Raw genomic sequence first — 26,027 nt, 5'->3', positions numbered from 1 at the left:
AGATCCAACCCTGGGTGGCCCCAAACTCCAACCTACCCTAGAGGGCTGCCATGAGTTTATACATACCCTAGTTTCTTCCCATTTCTCGTCATTTCTACACCTTCACAGAGTGAAGGCCTGAGGCCTGAAGCAGACTGTCCAGGTTCAAACTTGGGCTCCGCTACTTATCACTGTCTGATCCTGATCAAGTAACTTCAACTCTCTGCTTTGGGAGCTTCCTTTGCAAGTATATGTGAATATGTGCAAAGTACCCTGAACAGGAATGGCTGTGACAATGACTGTCCCATGGATCTAGTAGATGCAAGATGGAACCCTCTAGAACTGCTCGGCTTAGAGGATGGCTCTTGCAGGACAACAGGTGTCCACCTGCCTGCCTCAGCTTGCAGCATATGGAGGGCAGGTCCAGCTGTGCAATGCCAGCACAGACTACACTGGGCTCAGGCTCTGGCTATGGACCTCCCTAGGACCCCTCCAGGATCCCTGTCTTCCTTTAGCCAGAACTGCAAGCCTAGCACTGAGCTCACAGTAAGCTTCTGAAGATGGAGTGATGAGACATAAAAGCATGCAGGGGCCACACTGGGACACTCATGCGGTGGGCAAGGGTGAGGCATGTGTGTGCACACATGCACTCTCCTGAGCATATGAATGCATGTACCCAACCTCAGTGTGCATGCGCTCTCCTCATTGTCTCGCCCAGGTACCTAGGATCCATCCCTGAATTCACCCTGTCCTGAGCCAGTGTTGCTAAGGGCCAGGCCACACAGAACATGGCAGAGCCCACACAGGCTTAGAGCACCACTCGGCCACATTTCCCACCTTGATGAGTGGGTAACACCAGTGCCTACGTGTGGAATACATGTCACTCCTATTTTTGTCAAACTTAATTATGCAGCTTTCCAACACTTGGTTAGCAAGGCTTCCATAAGAAGACAAGATGTCAGCAGTTTTAAAGGGGCAGCCAACAGGCAAAGATGAAGATGTGTAAAAACAGACCAAGCAGAGAAGCTTACGACACATCTGGTGTGGGGACCCCCAGATCCAGCTGTGTTCAAGTTCAGAGAGCTATTACTAATAATCTATCCATGAAGGGTTAGCTATTTTCAAAAAGCATAAAATTATATCCTGTTTTCCTTTTTTTTTTTTTTTTTTGTTTCAGTACTAGGGATTAAGTTCAGGGGTGCTTTATCACTGAACTACATCTCTAGTCCTTTTAATTATTTTTCTGAGACAGGGTCTTGCTAAGTCACTGAGGTTGGCTTCCAAGTTATAATCCTACCGTCAGTCTCCTGAGCTACTGGGATTACAGGCATACACGGCTGTGCCTAGCTACATCACATTAAAACTTTTTTTTGATCAACACAGACCTAATCTCAGTTGGCAGCTAAGAGAGCACCATTCAGGAAGGCCAGTCCAGGAGGCCCAGTTTCTCACCACCCTGTCTCCTGACCTCCTTCCTACTTTTCCTTTCCTTTGTAAATCACCTGTAAAGTGGGGAAAGCCTGCTGAGCAAATGCAATATCTCAACAAGAAGCAGACAGCAGACAGCTAGCAGAAGGCCTGCTCAGACACAACACAATGCTCAAACACTGCTATGAAGCTGTCTGCTTACCTGAGGATGCTGACATCTACAGCCACAACCTGGAAGTCCTGCTGTCATCTCCAGAACCAAGTAGTGCCTTGCAAAGGAGCAGCATCTCTGAGCCTTACCATGTCAGCTGCACAGTCACTGGGTGAATAAGCATGGGGTCCCAGACCTACTCTCCTGTCACAGTGTGTCAAAATTGTGAAAATGCCACAAGTACAAAGGCCTGCAGGCTGCTCCCAAGGAGACAACTCCCAAAAGGCACTCCCAGAACCTCCTGCCATGGCTGCCCTCAGACAGGCACAAAGTGAGACAAGGAACCAAGGTCAAGTCAGGGAGGACATTAACCAGGACATGCTGCCCTGTTCTTCAAGGATGTAATGCTAACAGGGGCCAAGAAATACCCCAAAAGAAATAAGAACAAAGAAAGGAAGAATGACAGAGCAACAGCCACCACCACCAGAAGGAACTATTTCAGAAGCACAGGGCAACTCAGAGCCCTGGGCTTACAAAGACTCCACATTAAGATGGAGAAACCACTTACTACCCTCTGCTGGGGAACTGGAGAACATGCACAAACAAAGTAACCAGAAGGCCCAGTGCCTTGCCCCAGCAGGAGGCCTGAGATTGTGAGCCAGGAACACACCCTTGCTATGTGCTAAGGACACACACTGCAGAGACAACTGCCAGGGGCCTGAGTGCACCTGGCCATCAGCACAGTGCTATTTCCACAGCACATCTCACTGGCATTCATGCCACATGGAAATACAGGACAGAAAGGGCCTTGTGCCAGCTCAGATGTTCCCACTGAGGGGAACCCAGTTGGTTTGCAGGACTGCTTATTGCTCGCTACACAACTGCCCACTGCCTGTGCAAAGATGTCGTACTGCCTTGCTTCCCTCACTTCATTATCAAGGCCAAAAACGGCTCAGGAATGTCCCCGGTGCTGTGCTGGATGGAAAGTACTCCACGTACTACTCCCCATCAGGGCCTGGGCCATTTCAACCGAAAACGACCTGAGACTGTAAACCACTTCCAATGGGTACCACTCGCAATGACTTTTCTGTGTGTGATTCAAGATTTCTTATACTATGCAAATTGAAAAATAAAAGCTTTCTGCTGGGCTAGGGTCGTGGTTCAGTGGTAGATTGCTTGCCTAGCATGTGTGAGGCACTGGGTTCAATTCTCAGCACCACATATAAATTAATTAATTAAATAAAGGTCCATCAACAACTAAAAAGGATATAAAAAAAAAAAAAAAAAAAAAAAAGCTTTTAGATGCTCACCCATAAGTGCTGATTTGAAATGAGTTCATCAAAACAGTTTTACAGGGGCTGGGGAGATAGCCCAGTTGGTAGAGTGCTTGCCTTGCAAGCACAAGGCCCTGGGTTTGATCCCCAGCACCAAAAAAAAAAAAAAAAACCAAAAAAACCCCAAAATAAAGCAACAACAACAACAAAAAAAATAGTTTTACAGTTTTCATTAAGTAAATACCTTTAAAAAAATTTACTAATAAAGCATACATTTTATGTTCTAATATGAACCTTAAGTTAAAGGTACTCAACAAATTCAACATCCATTCCTAATAAAAATACTTGAAGAATAAAGAGTCATGGCAAAGAAAAGCAGCCTCAAACTTGCAAACCCAAAGCTTACCCTAAAGGCAATGAGCACTAGACCCTGTTCTGCTGCTATGATAGTACATGACTGGCTATAGCTGTCCTGAGACAGAACTGGATGTGGAGGTAAGAACTGAAACTCATGCACCAGAGCCACTGGAGTGAAAGAGGCATCACTGTCGTGTACCAGCAAGCTCATGACCCTATCTGAAGCCCGTTAGGGTAGCTGGCGCAAATATCCACGAGAGTCACAGCTCTGAGTTCAAGCAAAGGTTTATTGACAAAGAGAGTCTGCCAGACTGCCCCTCTGCAAGGCACGGCAGTCTGTAGGAAAAACTTCGTAACTATATAGTCATGTACAATAGAGTAGTTAAAAAATAACCTGTCTGGCCCTGTGATTGTTACTTGACATCTTTGCAGTGGTTTTGGTAGTTAGGGACTCTTTCAGGGTGGACCTACGAGGAAGGTCATGCCTGGGTGGGCAGGTGCTGATTTTCAAAATGGAGTTACTTTGGCCTAAGGACCTAACAAATTTGTGCTGCCATGTAAGCAAAACAGGAAGTGAACACAGTGGTGCCAAGCAGCCAGACCCAACATTACACAGAGCAATGCCACACGTGTCAGCAGCAACCACTTAGAAAGGTAATAAAAAGGAATGGCATGCCTTTTTCTGAAAGAGCGGGGAATGGTCTTAAGAAAGAAAACTAAGTAGAGGTTGGGCATGCAGTTCAGTAATAGGCCACTTGCCTAGTGTGAGTGAGACACTTGAACGTGGTCAAGACTCAGTACCAAAAAAAGGGTCCATTGAACCCAGTGGTCCTTAACCACTGAGCTACATCCCCATCCCTTTTAAATTTTTATTTCAAGACAGGGTCTGGCTAAGTTGTCCAAACTGGACTTGTGACTTCAGCCTGAGTAGCTGGGGTTATAGGTGTACATCTCCTGGCTGACAATCTGATATTTTAAAAGTTACTATTCCTGGTGGTTTAGTAAGTTTTATGATATTTCAGTCACAATCCCATAAAGACTATTTTAGAACTGAAACAGTTGGCAAGTTCATCTGGAGGGACACTCAAGAACTCAGAGGAAATCTAGAAATGAAAGTAGAAAACCTGGTATCCAGACAAGCATCCACTAGAGAACTCACTAAGGAAAATGACAGATGCTGGAACTGCAGATGTACCATCCTGGACCTACAATGGATGCCTGAGTAAGCTTTGGGGTTGTCAATCAGAGCATCTCTATCCCACACCTGGGTGGATTCATGTAGATAAGTTGAGTCCACATGAGAAGCACCTAATCAGCATTGGGGTCAGGACTTTAAAACCAGAAGCCCAGACTCCAGCTTCTCCTGAACCAAGAGCAGCCCCTTCAGAGTCACATTCTGCATGGTGCCCAAGAGTTCAACCCCAGGTCACCACCACATTCCCAGTCACCCACAAACCTTAGAGCTGGCTTCAGAATGAGATGAAGAAAAGCACACTTCAGCAGGAGTAAAGCTGCTCTGTGTGCTACATTAATGCTGCCATTCATCAGAAGACTGCATGTCATCAATCCTGAGACTGTCAAAGAGAAACCTAACTAACCTCACCTGCAGGGCTGAGCAGATGGTGGAAGGCACAGACTGGGCCATGCTCTTCTTCTTCTTCTTTTGTAAATGGTCTCAATACTTTTATTTATTTTATGTGGTGCTAAGGATCCAACCCAGTGCCTCACACGTGCTAGGCAAGTGCTCGACCACTGAGCTACAACCCTAGCCCAGGGCCATGCTCTTTTATGTTTGTTTGTTTTGTGGTAGTACAGATTGAATCTAGGGGTGCTCTACCCTTGTACTATACCCCCACCTTTTCTATTTTTAGACAAGGTCTCACCAAATCACCCAGGCCAGTCTTGAACTTGCAATCCTCCTGCCTCAGTCTCCTACCACTGTGTGTCATCTAACTAAGCTGTGGGTGCCACACAGAAAGGCTAAGTCTGAGGTGCATCCCCAGAGCCAGGTGCAGGGCCTGCTGGGGTTATTCCTGAGTCAGTATGCCCCTGAAAGACCGTGTTCAAGGGAGGGTCTGCTCTGCACCCATAGAAGGATCCCAACGCCCCAACTAATACTGCCAAACAGCTTAGGGTATGATGACATGGGAAGATGTGTGAAGCACGGAGACTACTACAAAGGGGCTGGGGTTGTGGCTCAGTGGTGTAGCGCTTGCCTAGGACATGTGAGGCACTGGGTTCGATCCTCAGCACCACATATAAATAAATAAAGGTACTGTGTACATCTACAACTAAAAATACTAAAAAAAAAAAAAAAAAAAAAAATTACAACACCAGATTGCCAGAACTGTAGCAGTCCACAGGTATGACTATGCTAACGCAGCTCATAAGAAAAAGGGCTGGGAAAGACACCAAAAAGCAAGTGGCGTACACAACTGTGTGCGGGATGTGAGTACTTATTTTTAAGATTACTAATGTATGTAGTTATAAAAACATCAAAACAAAAAGATAAAGATTTAAAAGAAATAAAAACAAAGAATAAAGCAGGCTCTACTATTTCTCTGATGAAGCAAGAATCACACATCACACACCATTCTCAAGCAGACAGGTGCACAGTAATAAATGTACTTACAGGCGGCTTATCAACCCCATGGTGCTGGCACGACTGAGACAAGCACGACGCTGATGCCCCAGACTACCTATGACAAAAACAAGGGAGAAGTGAGGGAACAGGTGCCAACCAGGCATCTATGAAAGTCTGAGAGTAGAAACGCATTAAGTTTCTGGAAACCTGTTTTAGATACAAAAAGGATTCAGACCATAGCTAAGTGAAATGTTTCCCCATTTAGGAAACAGGGTCTCAGGGCAGCCTTGGGGGGAAAGTCAAGCAGGCCAATCCCCAGAAAAGGGGCGCTGGGTTCCTAGCTTAGGACCTGTAGTTCCAGCTTGTTGGGACCCCCCCAGCCCCTGCTAGCCTTGGCTGGCTTTGATGGTCAGAGGCCAAAGCATACATGACTCCCAATGCACAGGCAGTCCTACAGATCAAGCAACAACCCCAGGGTGGCAAGGGCTGAGGATTACAGGAAAAACCAACACCAAGAGGAAGGTGTTTCTTGGATAACAGCTGTGATGAGCAAACAGGTTGTTCTTCAGGATTCAGATATAGTTCTGATGCTCTCCTTAACTGTTCTAGTTCCCATAAGCATGTCAGAGCTTATTCATGCCACCATGAGGATGATGCCATCAAACTGCATGCAGGGAACAAGACAGTTGTGGGTGCAGTGGGTCCATGGGCACCAACCCTAGGAGGGTCCAGCTCAGCCCGTGCAGAGGCTGGGTAAGCAAGGAGTCAACCTTTTGTCCATCTATAACTAATAAAAATATTAAAAAAAAAAAAACACTGGAAACAGTCTGGTTAGGAAGTTGGGGGCTGGGGATATATAGTTCAGTGGTAGAGTACTTGCCTAATAAGTTGGGGCTGGGCTCACCAGTGTTCAGTCAACACAATTCATAATGTAAAAACGTTAGCTACATTCTTACATGCATCAAGTGCTACAAGTTAAATTTAAAAGTACAGGGTCATGAGCACACCATTCCCATCCCTTCCTCTATGTTAAGGAAGTGGCCAGGTACTTCCTCCCTGCCTGGCCACTCTGGTCCCTCCAGGATTTTGCTCAGAACCCCCCCCCCCCCGCCCCCGCGCCCACCTAGCCCCAAGCAGACAGTCTGAGTGGATAATGCTTTAACAATTCCTGTCTCACTTCCTCTGCCCTATCCAAATCCACTCTCCATAGAAACCCCTCAGGAAAAGGTCACCCAGGTTGCCAGGGCTCAGGAGCCCATCTCCCACCAGAAAGGATGTCCAGGTTACCTACACATCTGCCCACTACAAATGTGGGTCCCACAGCCCCCTCAGTTCTTATAATTTGCACAGAACCCAGCTAAGTGCTTCAGTCACTATCACAGTGCATCATGAAAGAGCAGCCAGAGGAAGAGGCATAGAGGGCACCAGGAGGATCCTAAGCACAGCAGGTTCCTTCCACAGCCTCATCACGGGCACAACTAACTACACTAATCTAAATCCAATCTCCATATCCTCCCCTTCCTTGGAGGCTGGGGCTAAAATTCCAACCATTCAATCTGTCTGGCCAGCACCACCTGAACCTCCATAAACTTGGGTGCAAGAAGGGGCTTGTGAATAACAAAGCCAATATGGTCACACCCAGAATTCCTGACATTACAAGGGTTGTGAGAGTTCAGTAACAGGGACAGAAACCAAATTTATATTTTTACTATACCACACCATACTTCTGGCCTCCAAGAGAACAAACTCTCATGTCAGGATCCTGACCTCCCTCCTCTTCAGAGGTTTCCCAGGGTCTGCTGGGCCCTGCACTTTGAACTGCACCAAAAACTCCTGCCTGACCCCACAGCCTGCTCCTCCACAGTTCCCCTGGGTTTAGAAAATAGCTCTGTGGGCCTCAGGGCTGGATACTTCTCTCCCATTAATCACTCAGATGGACTCCAAACAGTAACTTCCCCCCAAAGAGGAAAGCATGGAAAGGGGAGGGAGAGTACCAGACAAGCACACCTAGGGATGAAGGTCACTGTCAACAGTGATGTGAACAGTGATAAAGCACCTTGGCAGCACTGAGGCTGCCAAGATAGACAGGATGCAACGAGACCTCCTGGGTCCTACCTTCTCCAAACCCATTATCCCCAGCTTCAATATGAAAAAACAGTTTTAAAAAATTCTGGGAGAAGTATCCTAGTATGTACTCCACAAAACTGTCAAGGTCATGGAGAACAAGGGAAAACTAAGAAAGTGTCATCACCTAAGGAGCTGTGACTAAATGAAACGTGTCCTGGATGGGTCCAGGAGCAGAGAGAATATCAAAATAAGTATGTACAGAATAAAGAAAAAGTACATAAAACCATGTACATGTAACAGAACAAAAGGAATCTGATTGTGGTATTGGCTTAGCTCCTTAGCTGTGAAGTGAACCACACCAACCGGGGACTTTGCTAATGGCTTCTGATATTCCAGGGGAATATCACTTCGGGGCATTCAGGAGCCGGCTCCCACAGCCCAGACTGGGTCCCACGGGCTCTGAATTTCCTGTTGGTTCTGCAGCAAACCATCTGTCTAACCCGCCAGCCAGGAGAGTCTCTGCACAAAGAACAGCAACCAAGAGCTACAGAAAACATTCGGCTCTGGGATAAGCGGGAGGAAACGGTCTCATTTCTAAGCCCTAACGCGCTGCAGCGCCCCGAACACACCGACGAACAGACGCCTCGCGGCAGCGGCGGCGCGAACCGGGCAGCTCCCGCCGCCCTCCTCTCCCGCCATCGCTGCTGAAGCGCCAGGAGCCTGCAGTCTCCGCCGCCGCAACCTCACGGACGGCACCAACGCGAAGGCGGCGGGAGAGCGGCGCCCGCCAGCCCGCGGCCCGCCCGCGCCCCACCCGGGCAATGGCGGGCGGGCGGTGCCCGGGCCGGCGGGCTCCGGTCTCCGGCCTGAGCCTGACCACAGGGCCGGTCCTCGGGGGCGGGCGCCGCGCTCCGCCGCACGCGGGGCGCGGGAACTTCCCCACCCCCTCCCTCGGCGGCAGTGACCTGGGGCAACCCGGGCGACTAAGGTCACGGCGCCGCCGGGCGCCCCGAGGGCCGGACGCGGCGGGGAGGCGCCGCGGCACCCGGGCCCAAGCGGGGCCCCGAGACCCTGCGCCCCGGCCCGGCCCGGCCCGCCTGCCTCTTACCCCGCGGGGCTGCGGCGCGGGGCGGCGAGAGGCGTGCAGGCCCCCGGCCGCGGTAGCTCCTCAGCAAGATGGACGCCATGCGCCGGCCGAGACGGCCTCCTGCGGCAGCCTCCTCTTCCTCCGCGGCGGCCGCGGCTCTTCGCCGTCCGGGCAGCGCCTGGGCCCGGCCCGCGCGGACGGCCGACGGCAGAGGTTGGCTGCTGACAGCGGGCTCTCAGCGCAAGGACCCGGCACCGGCGGCGGCCATGTCCCGGCACAGACGTCCGGCGGGGCGGGGCGGGGCGACCCACTGCCGCTCCCATTGGCCCCGCGGGCGCCCGCCGCCGGCCAGGTGCGGGGTGGCCCTGCGCCGCCGACTGGCGGCCCCGGCGTGCACCGCGCGGCCCGCCCTTCCCGCCCTGGGACTGCAGGCCCCGGCGTGCACCGCGCGGCCCGCCCTTCCCGCCCTGGGACTGCAGGCCCCGGCGTGCACCGCGCGGCCCGCCCTTCCCGCCCTCGGACTGCAGGCCCCGGCGTGCACCGCGCGGCGTCCCCGCGAGCGCACCGCATTCTGGTTCTCGTGGTTCCGCGGGGCTCCCGCGCACGCGCAGTGGCTGTTCTCCCACCGGACTCTTGGCTGCGAGTCGGCCGCGCGCGGTGTGTCGCGAACGGCTTCTGGGACATTGGGGAAGCGCTTTCCGGCGCCGTGCACCCTCCAGGGGCAGCGCGCAGGACCCAGGCCGCTCGTGTCTGTCTGTCCCAGCGCCCAGGTCCTGGTCCGGCTGCCGGCGCCCTGCCTGCGGTGGGCGGCGTTCCCCACACCCGGTACTGCTGGGTGTGCGGACACCGCCTCTGGACAGCGCTGGACCTCCTTTCCGCGGGAAGCGCATCAACACAGCCACTCTGCCCCGCGGGCCGGGGCCTCCATGGGGTGGCGACAGCGCCAGGTTCCCTGCCGGTCCCACCTCCCCGTCTGCAAAGGAAAAGTCGAGGGCCTGGCTCGGGCCTTCCAGGATCCCGCCGGAGCTGGTCCGGGCCGCCAACGGACAGCCACTCCCCACGCCCGGCTCACTGACCGCTCAAGCGCTGGCCGGCAAAAAGTTGCCTCCCGCCCACCCTGCAGCCGGCCTGCCAGCTCCAAAGGAGTGACTTCAGCCTCGCCGTCCCTCCCCGTCCTTCAGCGCGGAATGGATGGAGTGAGGCAGGCCGAGAAAAGGTGGGGACGCACGGGGTCTACGCCCGCGGCACCCCGGCCCTCCCCAGTACACCCCTGCTCACAGACCTCCACCCCAGTCCAGGGATAGCAGTCCCTTCCTTAGGGTTTCCCTCACTGCTGCGGCCTGGCCTTTGCTCCTCTCAGGCTCCCTGCAGAAGGCCTTATCCATCCTTTCCCTACCCTCTCTGCCTTGTTCGTGGGGGTGGGAGTGGGGTAAATTTAGGGCATGGGCCCTGCATCTCTGCTCTCTGGGTGCACAAGTGAGGAACTCCTGATCCCAGCCTGCTCCCTAGTGTTGAGAGGTAATTTGAGGCTCCCTCTCCATCCCCCCCAGCTCTCCCAGCACAGCTCACTGGGAAAAAGTAGCCAGCCTAGTGGTTTACCCCAAACCAAAACCATAGGAGATGGGCCTACGTGGGCCTGGAGGCCCCAGCTCCAGTGGGAGGAGGTGGTGCTATTTATTTCAGGGTACTTTGAAGATGGTCTGGAAGCTTTGTATCCATTGGGCAGATACAGTTAATACAGAATTAAGCTAAGCACAGGGATACCCAAAACCTGGGCCTCTGATGCCAACAAATTGTAATGGGGTCCCTTGTCCACCCCCCACAACCTAGCAAAGGGAGAATAAAGAAAAACATAGCCAAAGGTGGTGGCAGGAGCCTGTAATCCCAGCAATTGAGACTGAGGCAGGAGAGTCCCAAGTTTGAGGCCAGCCTCAGCAACTTAAGGAGGCCCTGAGCAGCTTAGTGAGACTTTGTCTCAGTAAAAAATTAAAAGGACTAGGGATGTGACTCAGTGGTAAAGCACCCCTGGGTTCAACCCCCAGTACCAAAAACAAAGAAGGAGAAGGAGAAAGAGAAGAAACCTTGTTCCCCTCACCCAGGGTTAGGCCTGGCCACAGCAGGCAGGTGCTCAGGGTCAGAAAGACTGGACTTTTTATGACCCTAGTGTAGGATATTGTCCTAGTTCTAGCAGGGACGTTAGCCCTGAGGTCTGCTTAGCCCTGCCCAGACTCTGAGAGACAGCAAGGAAACCCTGGGACTGGGTAAGAATCAGTAGATGCCCTGGTCAGCCTCCTCCACAGAAGTGCCTGTTTGCAGTCTTGGTAGAACACTGGACAAGGTGGAGAAACCACTTCACATCCTGCCGGCCCGGGATGCACAGAGGTGTAGGTAGGGATGCAGGGACATACCACTCATCTACTCTTGGGGTAGGAGCCAGGAGCCAATGGCGGGTGGACACAGCTGCCTCTGCACAGGGACAGCCTGGGCAGGGAAGGGGGATAGGAAAATTTGGGGTTTTCTTATTATCTAAGTGTAGCCATTTCAGGTTTATAAAAATAAGAATAAGGAAAGAAGAAGAAGTTGGGCATCCTGCCAGGTTACAATGTATACTCTTAAGACCTGGGAAGGACCACCCCTATGCAGCAGTCCAGGCTCGGAACCCTATTGCCCAGCTGTTTGTTTTACACCACAGACTGTGTGTGCGCATGTGTGGTGGCACTAGGGATTGAATGCAGGGGTGCTTTACCACTGAGCTACATCCTAGACCTTTTTTTTTTTTTTGAGACTGGGTGACTGGTCTTGCTGAGGGCTTCACTAATTGTTGAGGCTGACCTAGAATTTGACAATCCTTCTGCCTCAGCCTCCAGAGTTGCTGGGATCACAGGCTGAGCACCACCTCACCTGACTTGACACCAGCTACTCTCCCATGCTGTAGGTATCCTTCTACTGTTCCATGACTCTCACTAAGAAATCTGGTGGGATGTCCAGGTAGCACAGGCCCAGTTAAGAAGGCACTAGGGAAAGGGCTAAGCATATGGCTGGAGGAGATTTAGGATCAGGGTGCCAAAGGAAGATTCAGCAGGAAAGGGCTGTGCGTGCTATCTTCAAGCCACACTTGGCTTCTTTTGTGTGTGTTTTGTTGTTGTGATTGATTTTTGGTTTGTTAGTTTTTTTGGTGCTGCGGGTCCACATTCCAGGCAAGTACTGTACTCCTGGATCACATCTCCAGTCCCCACCCTTGGGTTCAGGACAGGCAGAGTTGGATTTGCCTCTATTGAGTTTGTTTTGTGGTACTAGGAGTGAACCCAGGGGTACTGACCTACACCCCCAGTCCTTTTTATATTTTATTTTTTTGGTATCAGGATTGAACCCAGGGGCACTTAAACACTGAGCAACATTCCCAGCCCTTTTTATTTTTTTATTTTGAGACAGGATCTCACTAATTTGCTTAGGGCCTTGCTAAATTACAGAGGCTGGATTTGTTTTTGTGGTTTTTTTTTTTTTTTTTTTTTCCAATTTTTCAATTTTTTTTTTTTTTTTTTTTTTTTGTGGTGCTGGGGATTGAACCCAGGGCTTTGTGCTTGCAAGGCAAGACCTCTACCAACTGAGCTATATCCCCAACCCAATATTTTTTTCTTTAGTTGCCAGGGACTTAAAATCAGCATACTACAGTGATGCAGCCACTTCAGTGTTCACAGCTGCTCAGTTCACAATAGCTAGGTTGTGGAACTAGATGCCCTTCAATTGATGAATGGATGAAGAAACTGTGGTATATATACACAATGGAATATTACTCAGCCATAAAGAAGAATAAAATTATGGTATTTGCCGGTAAATGGATGCAGTTGGAGAATATCGTGCTAAGTAAGATAAGCCAATCCCCCCAAACCAAAGGACAAGTGATCCCTCTGATAAGTGGATGATGATACGTAACAGGGGGTGGTAGGGAGGCAAGAATGGAGAAAAAAGAGGGGTGGGGATGGGATGGGGGGAAGGAAAAATAACAGAATGAGACAAACATCTTACCCTATGTACATGTATGATTACACAACCCAGTGCCTCACACATGCTTGGCAAGTACTCTACCACTGAGCCACAACCCCAGCCCAAGAGGCTGAATTTGAACTTACAATTCTTCTGCCTCAGACACCTCACTGCTGGGATTACAATCATGTGCCACCACACCCAATTTATTTGGGGTACCAGGGATTGAACTTGGGGCACTTGACCACTGAGCCACATCCTTAGCCCTATTTTGTGTTTTATTTGGAGACAGGGTCTCATTGAGTTGTTTAGTGCCTCACTTTTGCTGAGGCTGGCTTTGAATTCATCTTCCTCCTGCCTCAGCCTCCCAAGCTGTTGGGATTACAGGCATGAGCCATCTCTTCCAGCTAACTTATTTAAGACAAGGTCTCTCTAGATTACTGAGGGTCTCACTAAGTGGCCCAGGCTGGCCTTGAACTTGGAATTATTGTGCCTCAGCCTCCTGAGTAGCTGGGATTACAGGAATGCACCACCGTGGCTGGCTCCCTATTGGGGGTTTTCCCAGGAAGTGTGATAAAGGGAGAAAGGGACAGTGGAGTCAAGGGTGTATGCGAGAGAGAGGCTGTAAGGCTTGTCCGAGAGACTTCAACTGGGGACGGGAGAGACAAGAGGGGGCAGTGCAAGTGGCAGGATCAACTGGCCTGTGGGCTGAAAGGAAATTTGGAGCCAGATACCAAAGTGAGTGAGCTGAGGAAAGGGGTACTTACTGCAGGGTGGGGATGGCTCCAGCTTACTGGTACAGGCCTGTACCCCTGGCCCTCCAGGAGAAGAGCGCAAGGCACGTTGCAGAGCCGGGTTGCCCTCCTCCAGGTGCATGGACCTGAAGGAGCAGAAGGCTATCTGCCGTCCATCTTGTGCCACTGGACTGACGTCCATGCAGTGGTGCTGCAGGCTGGGTGTGCATGGGATGGAGGTCTCGCCTGCTAGCCCCCACAGCCACTCCCATTCTGTCCTTCCTCCTGAGTGACAAACCGGGATCGAAACAGTACAACTAAAACACTGTTCACCGGTCTCCTTTGCAGCTAAATCTAGGACTTGGGATGAAGATCTTTGAAGGGAGGAAGGTTCATCTGATGCCTCTGCTTCTTCCTGCTGTGTGCCCCTGTGAGAAGGGAGCCTTGGGCTTACTTGCACCTAAGAGTGAGAACACATCTCTTTTTTTCAGCCAGTTATCTGGGAGGTCTTTGCACATAAAGCTGGACTTATTCCTAACAAACTGAAGGACAGATTCCTAGAAGTTGGATTACTGGGTTACAGCAAATGTGAATATTTATTTTGTAAACCTTTAAAGTGTAACACACATGAAATGGCTAAGTCCCAGATAATTTTTTCCCACCACATACACACACAGGCCATCTGTGCTTGGATCCAGGTGGAGGAAGGCTGCCACTCTCCAGAAGCCTCATGCGCCCTCTGACCTCACATCCCCTCAAAAGTAAATTCTGATTGCTGCTACCACCAAACATCACTTTTGGCTTTTTACATTTTTTTCTTTATGTAAATGGAATTAGTGTATAGCTTTTTTGATATGGCTTGTTTTTTTTTTTTTTTTAATTGGGGATGGATGAACCCCATGGGCACTTAACCACTGAACCACATCCCCAGCCTATTTTTTTATTTTTTTGTTTTGAGACAGGATCTTGCTAAATTGCTGACACTGGCTTTGAACTCATGATCCTCCTGCCTCAGCCTCTCATGTTGCTGGGATTACAGGCATGTGCCACTGCATGCAGTGGCTCTTTTCATTTACTATTGTATCAGATTTATTAACTTTGTCAGTAATGGTAGCATGTTATTTTTCATTGTTTGTAGTATCCCATTGCATGAATTGAATGTACCATAATTTCTTTGCTAATACAATGGTTGATGGACCCTTGATTTTTGGCCATTATGAGTTAAGTCACTTTTTTTTTTTTTTTTTTTTTTTGGGCTTTTGCAGTACTGGGAAACCCAGGGGCACTCTACCACTGAGCTACACCCCATCCAGCCCTTTCTAAATTTTGAGACAGGTCTTGTTAAGTTGCTGAGGCTGGCCTCAAAACCTGCAATCCTCCTGCCGACTCAGGCTCCTGGGTTGCTCAAATTACAGGTGTGCACCACCACCCAACTAGTTGATATTAATATTCTTTTATATACATATATATACATATATATATGTATGTGTTGTATATGGTCACAATGCCCTTATTTTTATGTGGTTCTGAGGATCAAACCCAGGGCTTCACACGTGCTAGGCAAGCGTTCTACCACTGAGCTACAACCCCAGCCCCAACATTAATATTCTTGTACTGAGATTTTGCTGGCATGCATGGCTTTCTAGGGCAATAGGATTGCTGGGCAGAGGGCATGCTTCAGTTTTGCTTTAGGAGGTACTGACAGATGGTTTTCCAGAGGTGCGGCACCGTCCCTACCACAGACAGAGCAGGACTGATGCAGTCATTCCACCTTCCCACCCACACCTGGTTCTGAGATTATTGTGGGACATATTGTGGTTTCATGTTGTATTTCTTTCATGACTAAGTTGTTTTTCATCTGTTTTTGTTTTTAGCCATATGAAGTATTGAACTAGGGCCTTACACATGCTAGGCAAGTGCTCTACAATTGAGCTACAACTCCAGAACTCTCATTAACTTTATTTATTCATTCACTTATTTATTTATGGTGCTACTGGGAATTTGAACCCAGGAATACTCTACCCCTGAGCTATACCCCCAGACCTTTCTTATTTAATTTTGAGACATGGTGTTGCTAGGTTGCCCAAACTGACCTTGAACTTGCCATCCTCCTAACTCAGCCTCCCCAGTTGCTGGGATAACAGACAGCTTCTTCCCTTCTCTCTGTTTTCTGTCTCTCTGCCCCTCCCCTTTTAAAAATATTTTTTAGTTGTACAAGGTCTTTATTTTATTTATTTATTTTTATGTGGTGCTGGTGGTGAAGCCAGTGCCTCACACATACTAGGCAAGCGCTCCACCACTGATCCACAGCTGCAGCCTCTCCCTTCTCTCTTATTGGCAGTCTGTGCACACCACCCCACTCATGGTTGAGCCTGATCAGAGACACAGTCACCATAGATCTAACAAGTGTAAACTTCAAGGTCTTTCCTCTGTTGGGGACCTTTACAAATCAGTGCATTCACATGGACTATTTACTTTTTTTTCCACACACAATTTATTGTTTTTGGACTATTTACTTTTTGATAAAATTTCCAAAAGTAAAATATTTTAATTGTAATTGGTTAAGACTGCCAACTGAGGAGAGGTGCGATCTTTTCACTGCCTTCCCTGGTTTGATGGTGAGGAGCGTAGGTAGGCATACATCATGCTTAGGGTTTGTTGGGGTCCTTAAGCTTCATAGATTGTAAACATTCGTAAGAATGTTTTAACCTGGCACAGTGGCACATGCCTGTAAATCCCAGCAGCCTGGGAGACTCAGGGAGGAGGATCCTGAGTTTAAAGCCAGCTCAGCAATTTGGCAAGACCCTAAGCAACTCAGTGAGACCCTATCTCTAAATAAAATACAAAAAAGGGCTGGGGATATGGCTCAGTAGTTAAGTGCCCCTGGGTTCAGTCCCTAGTACAAAAAAACAAAAAAAGGTTTTTGTCAACTTTGGAAAATTTTTGGCCATTATTTTGGTAAATATTTTTTACTTCATTTGTAACCTTTTCTCTTTCTGTGGCTCCAATGCACATATACTAAATACCTTGATATTTTCCCTTGAGTGCTTGAAATTTTATTTTCTTCAGGTTGGGTAATTACTACTGATCTGTCTTCAGGGTCACTAACTTTTCTGTCGTCTTCCTTTCCCTGTCAAGACCATGAGTAATTTTGTCATTTTAATTATGTGCTTTTTCATTTCTAGAATTTTCATTTGGTTATTTTTAACAGCTTCCATTTTTGTTTAGATTCTTTTTCTCTTCATTTTTTAGACAATGTTTTCCTTGAGAATGTTTTAAAATCGCAGCTTTAAAGTCTATATCTGTCAAATCTAACAACTGGGCTCAGGACCGGTTTTCATTATTTGCTTTTTTCTGATTAGGGCCCCATTTTCTCTTTCCTTTGCATGCCTAGTGGTGTTTTTTTTTTTGTTTTGTTTTTGGGTTTGTTTTTTTTTGTTTTTTTTTGTTTTTTTTTTTTGTTTTTTTTTTTTTTTTTGTTTTGTTTTTGTTTTGTTTTGAATACAGATTCTGGCTAAGTTGCCCAGGCTGGCCAGAACTTGTGATCCTCCTGCATAAGCCTCCCAAGTGGCTGGGTTTACAGGCTTGTGCCACCATGCCTGGCTGCCTAGGGACTTTTTATGGTGTATTGGTGGTTGTGGATGTGATGTTATGGAGTCTTTAGATTCTATTCTCTTCCTCTGAAGAGAGCTGATTTTTCCCCCTAGCAGCCAGTTCAATTACTGTAGTAGGTCACCTTGAACTTGGACTGGCTTGGTTTTATGTTCTTCATAGCTGCAGAAAGTCCAATATATTTTCCAAACTCTTTAACTTTGGGAGCTGATTCCAGATGTCTCTGAGGATCTTGTCAGGACCTGACTTCAGGCTTTGTTTGGGTGTGTGACCAGGCTTCTTGCCTCTGGGTGGTGGTGCCCACATGAGGAGTGCTGCCATATGTAACCAATAGGATTTTGTGGAAGTGACAATGTGAGTTTCCAAGGCTAGACCACTGAGACCTTGCAGCATCTCTCTCTCCCTTTGGATCACCACTCTGAAGGAAGCCAAGCAGCATGTCATTGAGGATACTCAAGCACCTGTGGGGAGGATCATGTGGGGAGGAACTGAGGTCTCCTGCCATCAGGAGCACCACCAGGTAAGCTGTCCTGGCAGCGCATAGCCAAACCTTCAGAAGACTGCAGCCATGGGTAACGTTTTGTTAGTGACCGCATAGGACACCTTGAGCCAGAACCATCTGGCTCAGCCACTCCCAAATTCAAAGAAACCGTATGATGATCAATGTTTATACAGTGTTGAAACACCAAGTTTGGGGGTAATCTGATATGTACCAGTGCATAACTACCACAGGATTTGCCTAGAGAAGGGTTTATTCTAGGATGCTGTCCTAGTTCCCAGGAAATGGATTCTGCTGTCCTCGCTGCATGCCAGGGACATGGTGTTTGAATGAAGACTCTCCACTGTGGCCAGGCCAGAGCTGTCAGGGCAGTTCTCTTTGTTAAGTCCAGGTGGTCTACCTCTGTGCATGAATCACCCATTCCTCAGCCAAGGACTGTGGGACAGCACAGGCTCCCCTTCACACTGTCCCTCTGCTCCATTGCCCTCTCTACCATTCTGGCTGCCTTGCTGCCCTCAGCTCAGCAGGAGCACTCTACCCTGGCTGGACCTGGTCCCCTGTCCTCAGTTCAATGGTACCATGATGCCCTGGCAGGACTTGCCCCCCGCAATCCTCTGTTCAGCAGGACCACTGTGCCGGGGCTGGACTTGGACCCCTATCCTCAGCTCATTGGAAGCCTTATATCCTGGCTGGATTTGGTCTCCCGTGCCACTGCCCAGAAATAGAGCTGGGGAGGCCACAGGTTACCTCATGAATTTCCCTGCTCTGGGCATGGCAGCCCTGCACTTGCCACCTGAGAACAGGCACTTCACCCCGTTTGTCCCCCTTGTGGTTATATGGTGACAGCTGGTCTGGGGCTGGCTTCTATGACCGTAGGCAGTGGAAGCCTCCATCAGATCTACCTTACAGAACTAGTGTGGATCAATGGCAGGGCATTGCTAGGTCCTGGTTTCTGTCTCCAGCATGAGCCCTTCCACAGATTGCCTTCCAGATCTTTTTACCTTTGTGTGGAAACCGTAAGCTCAGAAACAAAGTCGGATTCAGTTAACAGTAATGCACCTGTATAGGACTTATTTTATCATTATTATTTTTGCGGTGCTGGGGATCGAACCCAGGGCCTTGTGCTTGCAAGACAAGCACTGTACCAACTGAGCTATATCTCCAGCCCCAGGACAGTTTTGATAAAGCCAATCTGGAAGAGTAGGGTGTTATCATTAGGGGAAAATGGGTGGGGGGGACTGTATTAGCTTTGCAACTTTTCAGTAAAAAATAATTTAAAAGACCCGCCTGGCTGGGGGTGGGTGTTCTGGGAGGATGCCCGCAGGCTGGCAGCTCTTACTATTCCCAATTCAGGCTTTAAAAACCCACCACCAGTTCAGAAAAGAAGTGGTCCAAAGCGCTCCCCAAAGATTTTGCCGCAGGCTCAGAGTTTAGGAAGAATTTTTCTTCTTTCTGCTGGTGTGGATTTGAATATCCTGTCATTTTCGTGACTAGAAAAAGAAACGGTACTTTAACCCACAGCCATGCTATTTTAGCCAAAGTCCAAGCCAGTGCCGAGGAGAGCGCTGCCGTGGCCCGTGGGGACTCCGACCCCGCCCTTGCCCTAGGAGCCCTGGCCCTCGGCGAGGAATCTGGAGTGGCAAAATCAAACCTCCGGCGGGCCCGGGGGTCGAGGGCTGCGGGGAACAGCGCGCAGCCCCGCTAGACCGGCGGAGCGCGCCCAGCACGAGCTAACCGCGAAGTCGGAGACCCGACAGCCCCGCGCGCCCGGACCCGTGGGCGGGGCCGAGCCGGAGACGAAGGCCCAGGGGCGGGGCCGGCGGCCCGTGCCTTTGCGGGCCCGACGTCCCTAACCCTGTTGGCGTCAGCTGAGAGGCGGACGCCCTCGGCGGCGCTCGCCTGCCAGGCCCTGCCCTGCCCCGGCCGCGGCCCAGCTCGGGTCCTGCAGCCCACGCGCTCCGCGAGCCTTCTGGAAGGATGCGCGCACGCCCGCTCCGCGGCCCGCCCTCTAGCGGAGGCGACTGGCGGGGAGAGCCCGCGCCCCTGGGCAGCCGCCCGGACCTGGCCGTCCGCTTCCTCCCACCGCCCCAGAAGCGGACGCTGCACTGTTACTGACAGCCTTTTACAGAGTTCCCGCAATCTGTTCATCAACCAAGGGGCTGAATTGTGTCTTCTTCCCAAAAGTTGGTTCAGGTTCTAACTCTGGTACCTGTGAATGTGACCTTATTTGGAAATAGGATCTTACCAGATGTCATCGAGTTGAGATGAGGTCATTAGGGTGGGCTGTGCGCCAGTGCGACCACAGTCCTCATAAGAAGAGAAATCGAACAGGCAGAAACAGGACAATGCGGTGGTGGTGAAGGAGACGAGGATGATGACACAAGCCAAGAAACGCGGGCAACGCCAGAAGCTGAGAAGAGGCAAGGATCTTCTGCCAGAGCCTCGTGGCCGACAACGCCTTGATTTGGGGCATTCAGCCTCTAGAACTCTGAAAGAGTGACTTTATTTGGTGGCCCTAAGACACCAGCCAGTACGAGGGGGAACCAGCTCTGGAAGTCTGGGAGGCATCAGGAGGGATTTGGAGAAAGTAATATCTCAGATAAGAGATACTCCTGCAGGCAGGAGAGAGAAACTGTTTGGTCCAAGCGATAACACCCTGTGGGGAGCTGGCTTCCCAAGCAAGGCCAGCTTCTCCAAGAAGCAGCCTTGGGGCTGGGGCTGGGGCTGACTCTTTCTTGCCTACTACATGTGAGGTACTGGGTTCCATTCTGGCACTGCATATAAACAAAAAATAAAGGTTCATTAACAACAACAACAACAAAAAGCAGCAGTCTTGGAGGACAGATGGGTCTGTAGCACCACCCCAGGACTGAACCCTGGTGACAGGCAGCTCAGGTCTCTCAGCTGGGACTTGGGCAGGATGGAAGAAGGATTTCTCAGCCAATTTCAGTTTCAAGGTCCCTCTCTTCTGCTCAGTGGGGATCCTGGTTTAGTGGAAGTTGGGTCCCTGGCCCAGGAGGGCCCTGCAGAGAAACCACTGGCTGCTGCAGCTGCTGTACCTGAGGGTGGTTCCAGGCCTGGGGAGAGGCATGCTTTTAACATGCAGAGAGGAGTGGTCAGGGTTGGGAAGGGGCTGGCAAGAAGGTGAGGGTGGGAGGCCCCTCTGGCCCTCCCTCCTGCAGCTTTCCTGGGTTCTGGGCTTCCCCTCCCCTCCTTGGAGGCAGGGCCACCTGGGGCACTGGAGGAGGGGCAGCCTGAGCTGCCAGTTTCCACTTGGAAGCCCTCTTTATTTGGCCTGGGATGTAGAAAGGCTGGGGTCAGAGTGCACACATCCCCATGGAAACAGCAATGAGCCTGGCCCCTAGGGGACCCCGGTCCTGGGGGAATGGAGAGGCCAAGGCGGGGGGGGGGGGGGGGGGGGGGGGGGGGGGGGCGGCGCTCAGGGGCTCTTTTGGCAGCAGCTCTCACAGGGAGGTGCAGAAAGATGCTAGGCATGAGACTTTGAGGAGCCCGGAGGTCAAGTGGCTTTTAGTGGGGCCCACATGGAGCAGTGGGAGAGCAGACTGTCCCTCCTGGAGTGCCCACTGGGTAGGAGGGTGCTGGGAGCAGGCAGCTGGACTTCAGAGTCTTCAAAGAAGTAACAAGTCAGGGTCAGTCCAGCTGCTGCTGTCCCTGTGTGCCCTGCCCCATCTGGGGCCTACCCAGGACCTGAGTTTCTTATTTACAAGTCCTGGCAGCCTGCTTGGGCCTTGCCCTCCACGAACAATTTTTTTGTGAGGCTGCAGGGTTGGGGATGCTGCTGAGGCTCTCGAGCTTCCAGCCTGTATGGTGCCCAAACAGGTGACTTGTGGGACAGAATTACTGGGAGCCTGGAATGTGGGCTCTGCAAGCCCTGCAGATGAGGGCCTCCTTCCCCCAGGACCTCACCTGTAGAGTCCTGTGTGGGCCTTTTTCTTCCTGCCCTCCAGTGTTACAACACATAGGCCAGGGATGGGTGGGTTTGGCCTGTCGGATTCACTGAAGCCGGCTCAGGGAGGATAATGTTTGGCAGGAAAAGACCAGCCTGCCCCAAATAACTTTCTTCAAGAAAATTCAAACACATACTTGCATGTTTTGAATAAATTTGCATGTTGATTTCCATATAGTAAATGTAGACTTTTTTTTTTTTTTTTTTTTTTTTTAAAGTGGCCTGCATTCCAAATCTGTGGAATCCAAAGAGCTCTGGTGGCATTTGACATGTGTTGCAGGAATGTAATAGATGCTGGTGAGGTAGGCAGTTTTTGGGCTTATGCCCCAGTGAGACAGGTGGTCCAGGGCTAGGGAAGGCACCATTCCCCTCCCCACAGCCAGAGGGGCTTGGCCACTGCCCAGCTGGATGCCTCCCAAGGGCTCCTGGTGTTCTGACAGTGAACATCATGGGGTAGGGCACCTCTTCTGGCCCCTGCTGGACTCCACACCTTGCACAGGACCAAACAGGCCTTGTCATGTGGTGTTTGGATGAAAGGTAACACATTTGGAAGCCTGGACAGCAGTCCCTGCTGCTGTGGGAAGCATGAAGCTTGTGGCTGATCACAGTGGTGACTGTACCAGCAGGACTTGCTGTCCACCTGCCTTGAAGGTACTTCCTGGACCTAGAGCTCTAGCCGCTCACCCATTCTTCATGCATTTCATGGATGCTGCCTGAACTTGGGAGCCTTTTCCTTACCTCTTTCAGACCAGGTGCACTTGACTAAAAGCACCCCTGAGGTTCTATGGAGATCTGGAGGCTGTGGAAACAGGCAGGGCCAGAGCTGAAGCAAGGGGCATGGATGAGTCCTATACCACAGCACCTGATCTCAACACCAGGGCACCGCTGAGGGCTCATGTGTAGCTGTGTGTGATGTGGTGGCTCAAGTCTAAGGATGCACAGGGGTGGAGTGCTGCCTCCTGCACAGAGGGTGTGTGTACCGGGGCGGGGGGGGGGGGGGGGGTTGGGGCTGCACAGCCTTATCCGGAGGCCCTGGAAATGGCAGACCAAAGAGCCCACGTCTCCTTTCTCAGACCCTTCTGCTACTCACAGCGGCACCAGGAGTCAGGGCCTGGGCAATAGTGGGCCTGCCAGGAAGTGAACGCAGGTTGACCGCTAATCACCACAGGCTCCCTCGGACAGTCCAGTCGGCCAAGGAAGGGGGTCTCTCCCGGTTCCGTTGTTCTGAGTGCCAGAGGATGTGCCCTTGTCCGGGAGGCGAGGGCGGTCCTCAGGGGCCTTGGGAAAGCGCAGAGCTTGCTCCAGCGGCTCCTGGAGATAGGGTCCCGTCTTTTTGCAGGAGGGTAGGGATCTAACTTCCAAAGAGCCAGTTAGCAAACCCATGGGCCTGCCGCCCTTCCCGCGTCTGTAACTTTTCACTTTCCCGACACAGCGCCGGGCTCTCCCCCGAAAGCACGCGAGTCGCTCTGCACGGCTGGGGCTGCGTCCAGTGCCACCGGACGCTCCTGCCGCTGCCCTAGCGTCCGGCTTCGTCGTCTCTCGGTGCTCGCCACACCCGACGCGCGGGCGCCCTCGCCAGCACCCTTCTGCGGTTCCCGGCCTGAGTCCCGCCCGCGCCCCGCGGACGCTCAGGGACATCCCGCAGCTCGCTCCGTGTCGCCGTTTCAAGCTACCCCCGCGCAGGACCGGCCGGCAGGACCCGACCCTGCCCGCGGCTCGCCCGGCGCGAGGAGGGCCACGTTTCCCCACACCCCGATGTTCTCCCGCGCCCAGCGCCACTGGCCCGCGCCGCGCGCCCGCAGTCCGCGCCCACGCAGGGCCCCGGGGCCGCGCGCGCGAGGGGCGGCGTGACGTCAGCGCGCCGGACTCGCCGCGGCCGCGGAGCAGGCACCGCCCGCGCGCCCGCAGGAGCAGGAGCGGCAGCGGGAGCCGGGCGGGGGCGGGCGCGCGCCCGGCGCCCCACCCGCTTGCGGCCCGCCGTCGGCCCCGCCGCGCGCCCCGCCCGCCGCCGCCCGCCGCGCGCGGCCCCGGCGCGGATTTGAAAAGCCCGGTCCGCGGGCGCCGCGAGGCGGCAGCCAATCAGCAGCGCGCACTTTTCCCGCGGCTTCTGGGGGCGGCGGCGGCCCGGCGGCGGCGGCGGCGGGCGGGAGGCGCGGGGGCGGGGTCGGCGCCGCGCGCGAGAGCCTCGGCCTGGCCGCGCTGCGCCCGCCGCCGCCCCCTCGGCCGCCGCTGCCCTCCGCGGCCCTCGCCCGCCGGACCGCGCCGCCGGACGCCGCCGAGGATGCGACGCAGCCAGGTCACTGGGCGGCCGCCAGCCGCCGGGCGGGCCGGGCGGCGGGCGGGCAGCGAGGCCGGAGGCCTGGGCGGCGGGCGGGCGGGCGGCCAGGGCCCGGCCGGGCGCAGGCCGAGGCCCGGCCGGGCGCAGGCCGCGGGCGCGGCGGCTAACGGGGCGGCGGGCGCGCGGCCATGTTGGGCCCGGCGGCCGTGCACCTGTGCCGGCCGGCGGCCGCCTTTGTTCCGCGGCGCGGCGGGCCCGCCGGCCTTTGTGCAGCGCGGGGCGCCGGCCGGGCAGCCGCGGTGGGAGGGGCGCGGGCGGCGGGGTCGCGCCGGGTGCTTTGTGCGCGGGAGGTCCGGCGGCGGCCGTTGGTCAGCGCGGCGCGCCCGGGCCGCGGCCGCCGGGCCGGCAGGTGGAGGCGCGGTGCCCGGACCCGCCCGGACCCCGGCGAGCGGCAGCTCCGCGGGCGCAGGGCGGCGGGCCGGGCCCGCGCGGCCGGCGGTTCAGAACCGGGCTCGTGGCTGCCGGCAGAGCGAGGCGCGGCGCGGGACCCGCCGCGGCGCCCAGCCTTCTGTCATCCCGCTGGAAACGGCTCCGAGGTGCGTCTGCCGCGACGCCCTCGGGCCGCTGGTGCGCGCGTCGCGGCCGCCCGGCGGCGACGGCCCGGTGCCGCAGTCCGCCCGCCGCCCGAGCCCGCGGCCTTGGCTTTTAAAGGAGTTAAATCCCAAGAGCGCGCCGCCCGCGTTCGCAGCGCGAGGCGTCTCCCAGGAGCGTGTCAGCGAGCGAGCGAGCCGCCCCCGGCCAGGCCGGGCCGCTTCTGCTCCGAGCCGCCGACCGGCGATGCGGGGGACTTAGCCTGACGGCGACTTTGAGTCATTTCCTCTCCTCTCCTCCATTTTCCGCTGCCCAGCCGCCGTCGGGGTGGTGCGATGGCTGGTGGCGTGGGGACCTAGCGCCTGCTTGGGAGTCTGCAGCGCGAGGTCCTCCCCGCCGACTTCCGCGGGTGAACACCCGTGCTGACCGCGCCGGGTGAGAGCCGGGGTTCTCGTGCGGTGCGGCGTGCGGCGGGTGCGTGTGCAGCACGCACATCGCGAGGCGCCGGGCAGGAAGAGGGTGGACGGGCTTTAGCGTGACCGCCGGTCATATCTTTATGCGACCAGTTTATACAGGGCTGTTAAACCAGTGCCGGTTGAAACGTGAGGACCCGATGAATTGCAAGTGAGTCAGGAATTGGAGATGCCGTGTTAGCCAGGAGCGAGCCTGGCCCTCCGTCCATTTGATGTCCGCTCCCTCCAGCAGCAGTCAGATTGAAAAGGTTTACTTACACGGCAGAATGTGAGCTAATTAGTTACTTCCTTTTTTTTTTTTTTTTTTTTTTTTTTTTAACAGTTTTGGCGATTCAGTGTAAAACATGTGAAAGTAGGTGGAGTTAGACTGACTGAGAAGTGCTGGTGAGAGGACAGAAAACAGTAATAAAATGTGGGCCGTGTGAGCTGTGTGGTTCTCCCCGCCAAGCAAGCGTGTGTGTAGACTGATGTGCTGAGGTGGACTTCAGGTGCATAGTTCAAACTTATTTTGCCCTGCTCTTTTCAATCCAGTAAAATAACCTAAGTAAGTGCTTTAATTAGTCAGATTGGAAGAGAAGTATCCTCCACCTTTTTTGGGGTGCTGGTAATAGAAGCCAGGGCCTGGAACATGCCAGCCCTGGAGGTAGAAGTGTTTATGTCCACATATTCTGGTCTAGTGTTTTTTTCAAGAACTGATCATGTCTATAGAATGTGTACAACTTTGGATGATCATCTTGGTTTCCTGACCTCACTGTCCTCTTTTGCCCCAGATACGTGGTGTCCTGTCCTGACTCCAGCCCTTTGTATGGGCTGTTGCTGGGCATGGACCACTGCTTATCCTCCCTTCTGAGCACAGTATATGGCCGGTCAAGAGCCACACGTGACCTTTCTCCCCTTTTGGATGAGCTCTCAGAGGTAGGACTCTGTCATAACCTTGGGCAGCCTGCCTCTGCTGGTGTGTT

The 26,027-nt window shown here is 52.9% G+C and overlaps 2 protein-coding genes and 1 long non-coding RNA gene across 8 annotated transcripts in view; 2 read left to right on the top strand and 1 right to left on the bottom strand.

Moving 5' to 3' along the window:
* Window positions 1-9,289, bottom strand: part of LETM1 (leucine zipper and EF-hand containing transmembrane protein 1) — a 35,647-nt gene extending 26,358 nt beyond the window's left edge. The window contains exons 1-2 of one of the 3 annotated variants that reach the window (XM_079153933.1): window positions 8,949-9,289; window positions 5,822-5,884 (exon numbers count right to left, since the gene is read on the bottom strand). In XM_079153933.1, coding sequence (XP_079010059.1) covers window positions 5,822-5,884; window positions 8,949-9,250 — 365 coding nt within the window. In that variant the 5' untranslated portion in view covers window positions 9,251-9,289. Of the gene's footprint in view, window positions 1-5,821; window positions 5,889-8,948 lie in introns of all 3 variants that reach the window. The other 2 variants (XM_079153935.1, XM_079153934.1) reach the window with 2 other exon arrangements.
* Window positions 9,290-9,487: 198 nt separating this feature from the next.
* Window positions 9,488-14,849, top strand: LOC306669687. The gene is made up of 2 exons (XR_013766202.1): window positions 9,488-10,143; window positions 13,782-14,849. It is a non-coding gene; the product is annotated as an uncharacterized lncRNA (long non-coding RNA).
* A 9,014-nt stretch (window positions 14,850-23,863) lies between these two features.
* NSD2 (nuclear receptor binding SET domain protein 2) overlaps window positions 23,864-26,027 on the top strand; it is a 77,895-nt gene continuing 75,731 nt past the window's right edge. For all 4 annotated transcript variants that reach the window (XM_079154441.1, XM_079154442.1, XM_079154443.1 and 1 more), the window contains exon 1: window positions 23,864-24,019. The gene's annotated coding sequence lies outside the window, so the exon portion shown is untranslated. The remainder of the gene's footprint in view (window positions 24,020-26,027) is intronic.

This window comes from Sciurus vulgaris (assembly GCF_902686455.1).
Source record: "Sciurus vulgaris genome assembly, chromosome: 9".
Classification (NCBI taxonomy): domain Eukaryota; kingdom Metazoa; phylum Chordata; class Mammalia; order Rodentia; family Sciuridae; genus Sciurus; species Sciurus vulgaris.
The sequence above is the reverse complement of the archived record's forward strand: the minus strand, read 5'-3'. Positions and strand labels throughout refer to the sequence as shown.